At 47.7% G+C, this 15,272-nt stretch overlaps 1 protein-coding gene across 1 annotated transcript; it reads left to right on the top strand.

Annotated features, from left to right (window-relative positions):
- Positions 1-2,488: 2,488 nt before the first annotated feature.
- On the top strand, positions 2,489-11,304 carry C20H17orf64 (chromosome 20 C17orf64 homolog). Its single transcript, XM_036838163.1, has 6 exons — positions 2,489-2,539; positions 3,684-3,785; positions 4,053-4,228; positions 4,663-4,778; positions 7,669-7,860; positions 11,141-11,304. Exons 1-6 carry the CDS (start codon positions 2,489-2,491, stop codon positions 11,302-11,304), a joined length of 801 nt encoding a protein of 266 aa, XP_036694058.1.
- Positions 11,305-15,272: the final 3,968 nt, after the last annotated feature.

Raw genomic sequence — 15,272 nt, 5'->3', positions numbered from 1 at the left:
GCTGTACAGTAGAAATTAACAAAACATTGTAACTCAACTATACTTCAATAAAATAAATTTTAAAATAAATGGGATCATACCATACATGCTGTTCCAGTTCCTGTTTTCCATGTCATTAAATACAGATATAGGGGCTTCCCTGGTGGCGCAGTGGGTGAGAATCTGCCTGCCAATGCAGGGCACACGGGTTCAAGCTCTGGTCTGGGGAGATCCCACATGCTACGGAGCAACTAAGCCCGTGAGCCACAACTACTGAGCCTGTGCGTCTGGAGCCTGTGTTCTGCAACGGGAGAGGCCGCGACAGCGAGAGGCCCGCGCATCGCGATGAAGCGTGGCCCCCGCTCACCACAACTGGAGAAAGCCCTCGCACAGAAACAAAGACCCAACACGGCCAAAAATAAATAAATAAATAAATAAATAAATAAATAAATAAATAAATAAATAAATAAATAAATAAATAAATAAATAAATAAATAAAATACAGATATAGATTAGCAATTTAAAATTTAAAAATTTTAATTCATATTTAATTTAAATTTATTCTTATAAATTTAATTTGGTAGGGTAGTATTTTAATAATTAGTAGTATTTTAGTAGTAAAGGTTTTTTTTTTTTTGGCTGTGTTGGGTCTTTGTTGCTGCGCACAGGCTTTCTCTAGTTGCTGTGAACAGGGGCTACTCTTCATTGCGGTGCACGGGCTTCTCATTGCGGTGGCTTCTCTCCTTATGGAGCAAGGGCTCTAGGCGCACGCGGGCTTCAGTAGTTGTGGCTCGCAAGCTCCATAGTTGTGGCTCTCGGGCTCTAGAGCACAGGCTCAGTAATTGTGGCGCACGGGCTTAGTCGCTCTGTGGCATGTGGGATCTCCCCGTGTCCCCTGCGTTGGCAGGCGGATTCTTAACCACTGCACCACCAGGGAAGCCCAATATTTTCTAAATTAATCTTAACCTTAATATTAGAGTAGTATTTTTAAGTATGTGTGTGCCACAGTGTATTTACCCTTTCCTATGGATTACACTTCAGTTGTTTACAAATTGTCACCACTGTAACAGTCCTCATACATATACCTCTCCGTAGGGCTAATTCTAGCAGTAGAATTTGTGGGTCAAAGAGAACGCATATTTAACATTTTAAATTACATTTTTTTTTACTAATTATCACTCCCAGTAGTTTGTAAAAGAGCTCCTTTCCCCTCACTCTTGCCAGTGTAATTATCCTTCTTAATAGCCGCAAAATAATCTTGAATTGCTGCTCCAGTTTGGAGGCAAAGCCACCTTGTCCCCTAGGAACGTCAGGAGCTAAATGCCCCTGTCAAACGCGGCTACTGCTGCCAGATGGCGAGAGGGAGAGCTGGGAGGACCGTGCCGCAGCCTCAGCCCGGGCTGGGTTGGCCGACGGCCGTCCGACCCAGTGCCCGCGAAGGCAGGGGAGGTAGAGGGCCAAACGGAGTGGGGAAAACGGGACCCGGGCCCAGAGGACAGAAAGGCAAGGGCCAGAAGAGGGAGTTCCGCGATCCAAGGAAGAAGATGAGGGTCAGGTGAGGGAACTGAGGCCGCACGGTCTTACCAGCGCCCCGACCCGCTGTGCGCCCTGAGCGGCCACCCGGGCCGCGGTAGGGGTGAGCGGGCGGCTTGGACCCGCGCCCCCGAGCGCCTCCGAGGACCTCCCCGCGACCTCTGATCCCCCCGAGGGCGACGCAGGAGGGATAAGCCAGGGCGGTCGGAATCCGACCCAGACCCTCGCGCCCCACCTAGTGGCGGCGGACCCAAGGCAATTTACGGGACCTCTGTGCGTCTCAGCTCAGCAAGTCTTCTGTGAATGCGGATCACTGCTGGGACCTACCCCGGGGAAGACTGCTGTGAGCGTTAATTGAGATAATACACGGTGGCTAGTATTTTTGTACACCTCTCTAGAAACACCGCCACCACCCAACACAACGGGCTGCTTCCCTTCCTGGAGATTACGGGGGATGGAAGAGAAGATCTATCCCAGGACAGATTTACAGCGTTCCTTTCTCCCTACACCCTCTAGCCCATCGTCCCCAATCGGGAAAGCGATGTTACAAGACCTGGTCCTCACTCTCGGGAAGCCCACGCTGTAACTGAAGGGGCATGAATGGTACACACGCCGGAAAATGACTTCAAAAGCCTTACCCGGGTTCAAAATGGACAGCATCTGACAGTTCTCTTGGGAGAAGGGGTGCCAGCCCCTCCTGCCCAGCTGTGCGCTCTGACAAAGTCCGGGGTCTACCTGGCACAACCTGCTCACTTCCCTAAGCCAGTCCCAGTTGAAGGAGAGGCTGGTCACCTGGGGAACGAGGGCAGGGGAGGGGAGGGGCACGCTCTGTGTTGGCAGTTGCCATGGTTTTGCTCCGAGTTCTGAGTGCCAACCTGCCCACTCCCTGAGACACTCAGGTCCCAGAAGCAGTAGGTCAGAAGCCTGAGGGGGCTGAGGAGTGCTACCTCTGGAGCCCATCAGCACACCTGTTGAGATGGAAGCCTTAGAGGGGCAGGGGGGTGAAGGGGACCAGCCACTAGAGAAGGTGAAGTGGGGTTGGGGATGTGAGGGAGGGAGGAAAGGAGGGCCCTGGAGGGGCTGGTTTGGGAAGGCAGAGAGTATGAAATTCATGGAAGGAGAGAAGAAAGAAAAAGGGTGAGGTACACGAGTTGGCAAGAGACTGAAAGAACAAGAGGTTAATTCATTCAGACAGATGTTTATCAGGGACATATATACCTGGCTAGATGATGGGAAGGTTCTCGGCAAGATGATTGTTGTTTATGAAGATACACAGGCTCGTGTGTGTGTGTGTGTGTGTGTGTGTGTGTGTGCGCGCGCGCATGCGTTATGGTCTGTGAGGGTGGTTGCCTGATTTGTGTGGCATGTTTATGGAATTGATCAGCCAGAGTCCCCTCTCTCTCGGGTCTGGAGGAGCCTGTGTCCCGTTCCCTCTCCATCTTTCTCCCTCCCTTTCCCTGGTCTCTCCCTTCAGAGTGGTCTGGGCCTGGATCTTCCTTGTGCCCCCTGAACACAGGCAGGAATTAATGCTCACTTTTCTGAGAGGCTTTTGAAAGGTCAGGTGTAAATCCCATGTCAGTCTAATCCTGTGCTCTGACTTCAAGTATTATTCCACAGTCACTTCGTCGTTATTAATTTTCAGCTTTTTTTGCCCCAGCTTGCTGTCAGAAAGTTCCTTCTCGTCATCACCATCACCGTCATACACTTTCTGAGTGCCCATTAGCCCATGGACCTGGGATTTAGGCACTCAATAAGTGCTGAATGAATGAGTAAATGAATCCCTAATCATTCCCCCAAGGAGTTACTTAAACTTCTTGGTGCCGTTAGTGTTCTCATCTGTAACCAGGATTAATGATTTCTAGCCTCACAGAATCTGTGGGAGAATAAAATGAGTTAATGTGTATCAAGTGCTTTGCAAAGTTAGCTAGTATACTGTGCTATAATTATTATAAAAGAAATGGGTCGGGCGTTCTAGGTTTTCTAAACAGGGATTCTCAGAGATGGTTTTCTTTGCCCGGGGATCACTCGCCTGAGTGCTGGCTCAAGGACGAGGTCACTGGGAAAACAGAGAAGGGCTTTGGCTGGCATCTGGACCAGTGGTTGCCCAGCACTGCCCCTCAGGAGCAGTAGCCCAAGCCCCCCAGCTCACTCCTGCCCCTGCCTCCTCCCAGGGGACGGATGCACCCTGCTCAGAGGGGAGCTCCAGCACCATCCCTGCCAGAGACTCACTGGTGTGCCAGGCCAAGGGCCTGGGCCAGGACACCTTCAAAATTGTGAGTAAGGGGCCAGCCCAGGACCCTGCCCCCTGTTCCCCACAGGTCAGGAGACCTGGGTCAGAAATTGGCAAGCCTCAGACTCATAGTTCATGGCCCCACTTGACACACTCTTGGGAAGGAAGTGGGGTAAGAGGTTGACGGGAACCTCCTCAACACTTCCTGGGCCATAAGGGTTGCAGCTGGGCCAACCTGCTGGCTATGTGGGGCTGCCCAGCTGCCTCTCCTTTTTCCTGTGGCCCCTCACTTCACCTGTTGCCTCCTAAGTGTAAAGAATATCTAAGGCCGCTGAAGAAGTTCCTGCGAAAGTTGCACCTGCCCAGGGACCTTCCCCAGAAGAAGAAGCTAAAGTACATGAAGCAGAGCCTGGTGGTCCTAGGGGACCACATCAACACCTTTCTGCAGCACTACTGCCGAGCCTGGGAAATCAAGCACTGGAGGAAGTAGGGCAGCCTCCTTACCCTTACCGCTACACTCACTCCTGGGCCGACCCCTCTAGAATCAAGGTCACACCTTAGTGAAAATCTCCTAGTCCTTCATCTTAGTGTGAAAGAGTCAGGATCCTGGAGTGAGCATGGTGAAGGGGGATGGGGAGAACAGGGTCGGCTAGTGACTCAGGGCAGCACTGAGTAGACAAAGAACTCTCCTGACCCCGGGGAGAATGGCCTCTGATCGAATAACTGCTGTGTGGTGTGGGGGGCTCCTCACCGATACAGGGTATCCAAGATCTGGCAAATCCCCGTAACTCCATGTCCCCAACCGAAAACTAAGGAGGCAGCATTTCCCCCTGGGTGGTCCTGGCCACAGGACAAATGCTGGAGGGAGAGGGGCTGTGCTCCGCCCCCCTCAGCCTTGGACTTGGACTTCTCCCCTGCAGGATGCTCTGGCGATTTGTCTCCCTCTTCTCAGAACTGGAGGCGAAGCAGCTTCACAGGCTCTACAAGTATACCAAGAACACCCAGATGGACAAGTTCCCGGTGAGGTTCCTCCAGGGTCCAGCTGAGGGTTGGTTGGTGTGTTCTTAACTTGTGAGGGGAGGCCTGCAACTGAAGGGCGGCATGTGGAATCTTAATTCCCCAACCAGGGCTCAAACCGGCGCCCCCTGCAGTGAAAGCCCGGAATCCTAACCACGGGGCCACTAGGGAAGTCCCTGAAGGGCCCTCTGATACAGCCAGCACCCCTCAGTCCCTTCCACACTCACTGCCTGAGGAAGACGCCACTGCCCCTGCGGTGGGCACAGAGTGGGACTGAAGAGGGCAGAGACTCAGCTTCAAGTTCTAGGTATTTATTCATCCTCCACACCCACACCCTGATGTGAACAGGGGCAAGGACATCCCTGGGGAGCCATGGGCAGGGATGATTGAGGCCAGGCAGAAAGGCACAGCCAGCTTGGGGAAGACTCTGGAGATTGTTGCAAAGGACAGAGGACAGAGGACAAATTCCTGGGCAGGGACTTCCCTGGTGGTCCAGTTGTTAAGACTCCGAGCTTTCCAATGCAGGGGGGCGTGGTTCGATCCTTGGTCGGGGAACTAAGATCCCACATGCCACGAGGCATGGCCAAAAAATTAAAAAAAAAAAAAAAGTCCCAGGGCAGGCTTTGTCCAAAAACAGTGCTTCTCAAACATTTTGGTCTCGGGTCACTTCTACCCTCTTAAAAATCATTGGGAACCCCCCAAAACATGTATTCCTGTAGGTTACATCTATTGATATTTATTTGCCCTACTAGAAATTAAAGCTAAAGAAATAATTCAAAATATGTATTTACTAATTCATTTAAAAATAAAAACAAGGAGTCCATTATATATTAACATAATTTTTATGAGAGTTAACTATATTTTCCAAAACAAAAAAATTTAGAGAGAAGAGTGGCATTGTTTGACATTTTTGCAAATCTCTTTAGGGCCTGGCTTAATAGAAGACAGTTGGATTCTCATATCTGCTTCTGCTCAATCTCTTATGATATAATGATTTGGTTAAAGTGCATGAAGAAAACCCAGCCTCACACAGATATATAGTTAAAAGGGAGGAGTATTTTATTAGTGTTTTCATGTAATTGTGGATATTTTTCTTTGATACCACACCAAAACTCAGAAAGTGGCAGTTACTTAATTGCAGTGTGGAATCTGAAACCATATTGATGAATGTTTTAAAATAGAATTTTAAAAAAATTTTTTAATTAAATTTTTTTTTTTTTTTGGCTGCGTCGGGTCGTCATTGTTGGGTGTTTGCTGCTGCGCACAGGCTTTCTCTAGCTGCCGCGAGCGGGGGCTACTCTTCGTTGTGGTGCGAGGGCTTCTCATTGCAGTGGCTTCTCTTGTTTCAGAGCTCAGGCTCTAGGCGCGCGGGCTTCAGCACTTGTGGCACGTGGGCTCAGTAGTTGTGGCTCACGGGCTCTAGCGCGCAGGCTCAGTAGTTGTGGCTCACAGGCTTAGTTGCTCCGCGTCATGTGGGATCTTCCCGGACCAGGGATCGAACCTGTGTCCCCTGCATTGGTAGGCGGATTCTTAACCACTGCGCCACCAGGGAAGTCCCAGAGTTTTTTTTTAAAACCAGTTTTAGGTTTACAGAAAAATTGAGTATAAAGTATAGGGTTAGCCAAAAAGTTAGTTCGGTTTTTTCCATATAATGTTATGGAAAAACCCGAACCAACATTTTGGCCAACCCAATACAGAGTTCCCATATCCCACTCTTTTCTGTCTTCCTTATTATTAGCACCTTGCATTAGAGAGGTACATTTGTATCTTTGATGAGCCACTATTGATACACTATTAGCTAAAAAAATAATGTCCATAGTTTACATTAGGGTGCACTCTTTGTTTTGTACATTCTATAGGTTTTGACAAATGTACAATAACATGTATCCACCATTACAGTAGCAAACAGAATAGTTTCATTGCCCTAAAAATCCCCTGTGCTCCACCTATTCATTCCTCCCCCCTTCCCCCAGACGCCTGGCAATCACTCATCTTTTTATTGTCTCCATAGTTTTTCCTTTTCTGGAATATCCACGTAGTTGGCATCATACAGTACGTAGCCTTTTCAGATTTGTATCAATGAACTTTTCACACTAGGTTACATTAGAATCCATTGGTTTCTCTCTTGCACTTTGAGTGGACCCCACTTTTCAGGGGGTCTGTGAGGTTAGAGTATTTCACAGAGCACACTTTGAGAACCACTGATTTGAAAGAATAATCACAGATAACAGTTTTTATGTACCAGGCACATTATGTTCCCTCATGTCATCTTCGGAAGTAACCCTAAGTGGTAATTAGAGTTATTGTCCACAGTGTGTAAATGAAGGTGGTGAGGTAAAGTAACTTGACCCAAACCACATAGCAAGTGGAAGGGAAGAATTGGATTCAAACATAATCTAGCTCAAAGGAAAGCCCTGCCCTGCCCTCACCCCACCCACTGCTCTAGCTGTGCAGCCTTAACCAAATCCTCTCTTTCTCTGGGTCTTTATTTCTACCTCTGAACATGAATGAGTGGATCGTTTCAGTGATTCCCCTTCTGAATATAAGGAGCTGCCATTTTGGTGATTCTTGGATTTCAGCAGCCAGGAAAATTTCAAAACATGTTTCAGGCTCTCAATCTTAATTTGCAAAGGACTCTTTAAAACAAGTACCACTGTTTCATTACAAAACATAAGACACTATACTCAAAAAGAGATGAAGGACATATCCTAACGGAAAGAGACACCCAAGAAGGGGACAGTTGGCAGCCTGGGTCTCAATGTCCCCATGGTCCCCATCTGTGGCCCTCCATCCTTCTGGCCTACACACGGTGTGAGGTGCAGTCAAAGCAGTTGCCTAACAAGGGCAGGCTGGGCTCTGGCACATGGGCCCCTCTCTTATCCTCAACACTGTGGCCCCTTGCAGGTTAGCCTTCTACCCCTTGGACATCCCAGAGAGCTCCTTGCTGGCCAACAAGGACGACAGTCTGCCCAAGCTCTGCACTGCCTGGGGGCTGCACAGTCACCTCAGTGGCATGAAGGAGAGGCTGTCCAAGGTGCATGCCCCGGGCCACCAGGTCTCCCTGCTCGGGGAGCTGAGACCTAGGGGCCACAGCATGAGAGGTAATGCCTGGAGAAGGGGCCTGTGTGTCCCGTGGAACACCTGACATAGTCTTCATCCCTCCTCCCATCTTCTCTTCATCACCTGCATTTTCTTTTATTTATTTATTTATTTATTTATTTATGTATGTATGTATGTATGTATGTATTGGCCACACCACGCGGCATGTGGGATCTAGTTCCCAGACCAGGGGTCGAACCGCGCCCCCTGCATTCGCAGCACGGAGTCTTAACCACTAGACCACCAGGGAAGTCCCCATCCCTGCATTTCTTCTTTCTTTTTTTTTTTATAAATTTATTTATTTACACTTATTTATTTATTTATTGTTGGCTGTGTTGGGTCTTCGTTGCCGCGCGCGGACTTCTCATTGAGATGGCTTCTCTTGCTGCGGAGCACGGGCTCTAGGCATGCGGGCTTCAGTAGTTGTGGCACACGGGCTCAGTAGTTGTGGCTCGCGGGCTCTAGGGCGCAGGCTCAGTAGCTGTGGCACACAGGCTTAGTTGCTCCGCAGCATGTGGGATCTTCCCGGACTAGGGATTGAACCTGTGTCCCCTGCACTGGCAGGCGGATTCTTAACCACTGCGCCACCAGGGAAGTCCCATCCCTGCATTTCTCTTTCTGTCCATTTTCCTTCCCCCTCTCCACTTTTTCTTTTCTCTTTTTCGCCCTTTCCCCACAGGTATGCTCATTATAGAAAGTTTGAAATGTACAGATAGTATAAAATAGAAGAGAGGAAAATTACCCATCACCCAGAGGCATGACTATTAACATTTAGGTGTGTTTCCTTCACTGTTCTGTTTCATCCCAACCCCCCAACCCAGAGGTCTCAGGAGACATGCTTTTTTCAGTTAACATGTAAACAAAGCACTTTCCCATACAACCAGAAGCAGAGCAGAGATGTTTCTAGAGGCTAAGAGCAGGAACTCCCAGGAAGTGTCCAAGCAGCAGCAGAATGCCCCTTCTTAGCATTGGGCAGCGTATGGGCGGAGGGAGGGGTTCATTCCACCAGGGAGGAGGCCATCCAGCCAGGTGGCCTGGGAACCGCCTTCCCAGCAGCCTTTGCCTCTGCAGTGACTGCGCGGCCTGGCTCTCTGGACAGAGGGTGTGGGATTAGGGGACAGAGACTCTTCAGTGAGAGGGACCCCAGCCAACGTTGGAACCTATGAAGGCCCCTCCTGTGCACTGAGGTGCGGAGAGGTGTTGGACCACCTACCTCTCACCTTTCTGGAACTGGCTTCTTGCTTAGCTCCTGGGGGAGAAAATGAAGGCAAATGGTAGCCTAGGACCGCAGAGCATGGTCCGAAACTGGACCCAGGTGTTCCTCTGAAGGCCGGGCTGGCTGGGGCAGCCCTCAGGGCATCTTCACCAGTCACAGCTGGACCCAGTGGGAGGGCAGGATTGAGGGTGGGTCAGGTACAGAGGGCCCAGGTCAGGCAGCTACTGAGACCCAGAACTCTCTCTGCCTGGGCTCTCTGGGGGCCCGTGGCCCCAGTGCCTATTGTTTAAATGAGAAGTAAAACATACAGTGGAATGAAGGCCAGTCCATCATTAAGATGATCTAGGCCAGGGACTTCCCTGGTGGCGCAGTGGTTAAGACTCTGCACTCCCAATGCAGGGGGCCCAGGTTCGATCCCTGGTCAGGGAACTAGATCCCACATGCGTGCCACAACTAAGAGTTCACATGCCACAACTATGGAGCCGGAGAGCCACAACTAAGGAGACTGCCTGCCGCAACTAAGACCCGGTACACCAAATAAATAAAATTAATTAATTGATTTTAAAAAATGATCTAGGCCAAGCTGTCCATGAATCAGATGAGGGTAGTGAGGTGCAGGCTTTTGGGCCAGCGTCTCCCTGTACCAAGAGCTTTGTATCTCTCAATTTCACCCAAACCCTGCAGCATCCTGATGAGATGGGCCTTATTATCCCCCTCCTACAAATGGGCAATCTCAGGATACAGGGTACAGGGTAGGTCTGGAGGAGGTAGGTTTGGGACAGGATTTAAAGAAAGGAATAAGGAGAGGGAGGGGGAAGGGGAAAGAGGTGGGAGGGACGTGTGCGTGGAGGTGAGGGGGCAGTGAGTAGACAGGCTGGGCTCAGGGGTGAATGACCAAGCACACTGCAGAGGTGCAGGCTGGCGGGTAACAGGAAAAAGGCTTGGATGGTGGGTTAAGAAATTGGGCTTGAAATTGTAATTCTTAAAATAACATTTTATGACAAACATAAGCATATCCTAGAAAATTAGATAATACAGATCAGCAAAAAATAAGAAAATATAAACATTGTCATCCACAGTTAGCACTTTCCAGATGTTTTTTATGCATATAAATACCTGTATTAAACCAAAATGAGACCATGCCGTATATAGGATTTAGATTTGAACTTGCTTTTTTCAGTTAATTATAGAAACCTTCCATGTTAACATCTTCATTTCATCTTATTGTTGGATTAAATACTCCACTTTCAAATTTTCCCAGCAAAGATATCTTTGCCCTGGTTTCCCAAACATGTGTTTCACCTGGTTGTGTCTCTTAAGCCTCTTTTAACCTAACCGAGTCCCCTTTTTTACACCCTGGCCTGTTGAAGAGATCAGGCTATTCTGCAGAATGTTCCAATTTCTGCTTTTTTCTTGTTGCTTCCTTTTGGTATCTTTGAAGCTTGTTCCTCTATCCAGGAGCAGGATTGTAGGTCAAGAGTCTCGATGAATTCATGTTAAACATGTTTTTGGCTGGGATATGTTACAGACGAGGTTGTGTTTTTCACATTGTGTTACATGAGATAACACATACTACCTGGTAGAGCCACCATGACTGAGTGAATCACCAAGTCTATCGTGCAATTAAAAGTGACCTGCATGGTGTTTCTTGGGCACCATGTTCATGAGTCAGTTCTTAAGGAACAAGATGGCAACGGTGTTTGCAAACAACCCAGCAACAAAGTACTGGGAATTGGGTTGTGAAACTAGAGAGAGGAGTGGGGAGGAATGAGAGTCGGAAGCCAGAGGTCTAGTCCCAACGGTACCCCTAGCTTGGCTTAGGCTTTGAGCAGCAGCTCATTTCCTTACTCTGTGCCTGTGTGAGATCCCTCAACTGTAAATTGGAGGGATACCATCTCCCTACCCCGCATTTCTGTGAGAAAAGAGTACGGGACATAGGTTGGAAGCAAGATAAGATTTTGTTGTTCCTCCTTTGAGTCCCTACCATGCCCCCCACACGTTACAGACTGAGATTCTCTTACTATTCGTCATGTCATCAGCACTGTCTCTGACTTGCCCTTTTTCAGGTTCTTTAAGGAAACTTCCTCAAAAACCACAACTCAAGAGAAAGAGGATTAAGGAAGCCCCAGAAACTCCAGAGACCTGCCCAAAAGAATACCCAGCTGGGGCAGAGGGCCAGCTCGCCCTGGATCCCAGCGCACTTGTACCTGAGGGCGTGGGGGACCAATGAGGGGAAAGAAGAAATTGTCTTTATCAAAAGGATGCTCAGGTCTTAATTATGTATAAATGGGGCAAGGAAATAAACATCCTTAATACAGTTTGACTTGGCTAAGGTGGTCACTGTGTCAAGGACCATCAGTCTGGGTGGCGATACATGTAAATAGACAATACAACGGGGTGACACAGGTGCCTGGGGAAGACCTCAGGGGAGGTAACACAGGCGCTGATGTGTGTTTGCCAGGGAAGAGCACAGGTGGGAGTGGAATGGGCCTGGGGTCAGAGAGTGATAAGTCTGGCGCCTGCCTAAATCATCTGCCCTTGATCTCATGGGAAAGTTAGCGGGGGGACAGTGAGAAGGGAGTTGCCAGGAATGAGCTGGTGTGACTCAGTTATCAGGCAAAGTGCATGGAAGTGAGAGAGAGTAGAGGCAGGAGACCAAAGAAGTAACCATATTAATAGTCTTAGCTAGGAACTATACTCAATATTATGTAATAAGCTATAAGGGAAGAGAATCTGAAGAAGAATAGCATACATATGTATAACTGAACCACTGTGCTGTACACCTGAAACTAACACGATATTGTAAATCAACTATATTTCAATTGTTAAAAATATTTTTTAAAAGTCTTAGCTAGGATGTTGGTTCAAACCCGTGGTCCAAAATTGGCAGCCCATGTGCTGAATTCAGACCACTGATGTGTTTTGTTTGCCCTTTGTGGTCTACTTGTTTAAAACATTTTTATTAAAAAAAGTCAGTTGCCAATATTAACTTGGTACATTTCACATTAGAAACAACAGCAGTTTAAAAAACTGTCCACACTTGGACCTGTCTTCTCAAATGACCACACCTTGCTGGGGCTGAGACACACATGGGGCTTAGGTTTCACTGATAACTCTTTCCAGTTCACCACAGTCCCCACCCTCCTTGTTGCCTGACACACTGGCCTTCTTCACTTCCTATCACCTATTGATCCTTTTAGCCTTTAGTATTTGTTACCCTTAGGGTATATACAAATGCAATGAAGCTGTGCATGAAAGGGGGAGGAGTGAATTTGTGAGACTAAGGTAAAGTTGACAGTTTTTGGTGACAGAAGTGGGAGATGAGGAAGGAAGGGAAGGGGAGGAAGTGAAGGTGGTACATTGTTTCTAGCTAGAAAGGCCAGGTGGATGGAGGTCAATTCCAGGAGGAGAAGCTGGTCCAATTGTATTCCAAGAACACAGGAGAATCAGGACTCTGCTAGCAGCAGCAACATACAGTGCCCAGTATGGGCTGGAATGGATGGGACCAGAACAAATGTGTGTGACCCTTTTTCCTTTCCTCCATTTGTACTCAGGAGTGAATATCATCAAAGATTTAAAATATTAAAATGAATATCATTCTAGACTTGAAGACCAAGTACAGGGAAGCATAAATAGGGAAGGAGGTGGCAGCCCCATCTGCTTCTTTGTTCCTGGTGCCCATTGCCTCCCAGAAGCAAAATGAGAGGCTAAGGCAGGGGCCTGGGATCGGCCTTACTGGGTGTTCCTGACAGTCCTGCCGAAGCAGGGAGGATTTTATATGGGAAAAGAATCTGAAAAAGAATGGGTATATGCATATGTATAACTGAATCACTTTGCTGTACACCTGAAGCAAACACAACATTGTAAATCAACTATACTCCAATATAAAATAAGAATTAAGCTAAAAAAAAAAAGCAGGGAGGATTTGTGAGAGAAGGGCAAGCAGGCTGGAGGGTAACCCTGACGACTGGGGGCTCTCCAATTTTCTCTACTCCTGAGAGATTTCACTGACAAGTCCCAGGAAAAGGGCTGTTTGGGGAACGGATCTGAATAAGAAGGTGAACCCTGTGTGCGAGGCAGCACCGCCACCTAGAGGAACTATGGAACTCTACAGCCTTTTTCTTCCCGTGGAAAGAGATGGAGACCAGGAGGAAATGGGGGAGCTTCCTACCAGACTTGAGGACAATCAGGAGGCCTGAAAGCAAAATGGGCAACAGGCGAGGCCTGGTTTTGGAGGCCTCTTAACTCCTTCCTCAAATTCAGTAGGATCTCAGAATTCTAAAAAGGCAGATCACATGACATTGCTCTGCTCAAAACCCTCCAACAGCACAGAGGTTTTTAGGGCAGTGAAAATACCCTATATGATTCTAGAATAGTGGATACATGCCATTATACATTTGTCCAGACCCATAGAATGTGCAACACCAAGAGTGAACCCTAATGTAAACTATGGATGCTGGGTGATTATGTTGTAGCAATGCAGGTTCATCAGTTGTAATCAACCTACCCCCTGATGGGGGATGTGGGTAATGGGAAAGGCTGTGCACGTGTGGGGATGGCAGTATACAGGAAATCTCTGTACCTCCTGCTCAATTTTTCTGTGAACCTAAAACTTCTCTGAAAATAATGTATTAAAACAAACAAACAAGCAAAACCTTCCAAAAGCGTTTTCCCTCATACAGGTTAAAAGCCAGTCTTTGCGAGGGCCTGCAAGGCCCTCGATGATCTATCCCTGTCCATTCTGTTGCCTCTCTGCCCTCGTCCTTGCTTTTCTCATACCTGTCAAGCATACTCCTGCCTGAGGGCTTTTTCACTGGCTGTTTCCTCTGTCTGGGATGTTCTTTCCCAAGCAATTACAGTAGTACCCAGCATGTAGCAGGCACTTAACACACATTTGATGAATGAATGATTTAATGAAAAAATGAACCAAAATAAACCTTTCGCCCAAACACCACCTGGTTCAGAGGGGATAAAAGAGGCCCAAGAGGAAAGGTTACTTCTCCAAGGTTGAGAAGGAAGTCTATGCCAGAAGTGGGACTAGACTTCAGACCTGATGACCCCAGGCCAGTACACATCCCACACACCAAGGGCACATGCTCCACCTGCCCTCAGCCAACACGCTCACTTCCCACAAAATGTCAGTAACACACAAGACCCAATGTATGACTTCTAGGATCGGCTGTATTTTCTTAGTAACAATATCTCTAAGGTGGACTTGGGGACACCAGAAATAGGGGGTGGGGGAGGTTATTTGAGGGTGGGGAGCCTTGGAAACCCACCAAGGCTTAGGTCAAGGTGTGGTTTGGGTAGAAACCCCAAACCACACCTTGACCTAAGCTGCCTGTGGATAGGCTCACCCTGAGGAACATGATGGCTCCTCTCCTAGTGAATAATGGATAATTTCCCTAAAGTCTCAAACAGAAGAGTCTCCTGACCACAGATATAATGAATGACTGCTACCTGACCCACGCCCACCCCAGGCTACCAGAGTCTCCTGGCCGTCTCCTCTTCGTAATAACACTGCGGCAAATGCTGTGACTCAGGAGAGATGGCACAGTGCTTTGCATCCATTCTCCTCGGACCTTCATGTCAAACTTGTGAGGGAGATTCCACCCCATTACAGAGAAGAAAAGAGGGGCTTAGGGGCTGCCACAGCTGAATTGAGAGATGGGTTTTCCAGGTCTCCTGACTCCACATCCAGTGCTCCTGGGTTTTGACTTTACGATTTTTTTCCTTTGTGCAGGCAGACATTTCCTATTTTTATATAGTTAAATTATCAGTCTTTTCTTTTATGGCTTCTTTACGACTTCGAAAGGTCTTCCTCACTCAGAGAATATTTAAAATTCTATCTTTCCTTCTTCTAGCACTAGGGTTTCAGTTTTTACATTTAATCTTTGGTCTATCTGAAATTTATTTTGATTTAAGTTGTGTAATAGGATTCCAATATATATATTTTTCAGGTGGCTAAATGGTTATCCTTGCACATGTGGGAATGTATTTATAGGATGTAAGGGGAAAATCCACCTTTTCTACACTGTTCTGAAATGTCACCCTTATCATATATTAAGTTCCTGACTTATTTGGGTCTATTTCTGAACTTACTGTTCTGGTCTGATCTGTCTGTTCATGTAGAGTTGGGTTTTAATGAAAAAGGAGAAAAAGATATACAGTAACAAAACAGGATATGATAGGAAAAGA

This window comes from Balaenoptera musculus, chromosome 20, assembly GCF_009873245.2.
Source record: "Balaenoptera musculus isolate JJ_BM4_2016_0621 chromosome 20, mBalMus1.pri.v3, whole genome shotgun sequence".
Taxonomy (NCBI): domain Eukaryota; kingdom Metazoa; phylum Chordata; class Mammalia; order Artiodactyla; family Balaenopteridae; genus Balaenoptera; species Balaenoptera musculus.
Note: the sequence above shows the minus strand (reverse complement) of the source record. Positions and strands in the feature narration are given on the sequence as shown.

Excerpts from the sequence above, each read along its gene's own strand:
- C20H17orf64 (XM_036838163.1), top strand. The coding sequence starts at position 2,489 with ATGGAAGCCTTAGAGGGGCAGGGGGGTGAAGGGGACCAGCCACTAGAG. Across the intron at positions 3,786-4,052 it reads GCCAGGACACCTTCAAAATT|TGTAAAGAATATCTAAGGCC; the intron begins GTGAGTAAGGGG and ends TTGCCTCCTAAG. Across the intron at positions 4,229-4,662 it reads GAAATCAAGCACTGGAGGAA|GATGCTCTGGCGATTTGTCT; the intron begins GTAGGGCAGCCT and ends TCTCCCCTGCAG.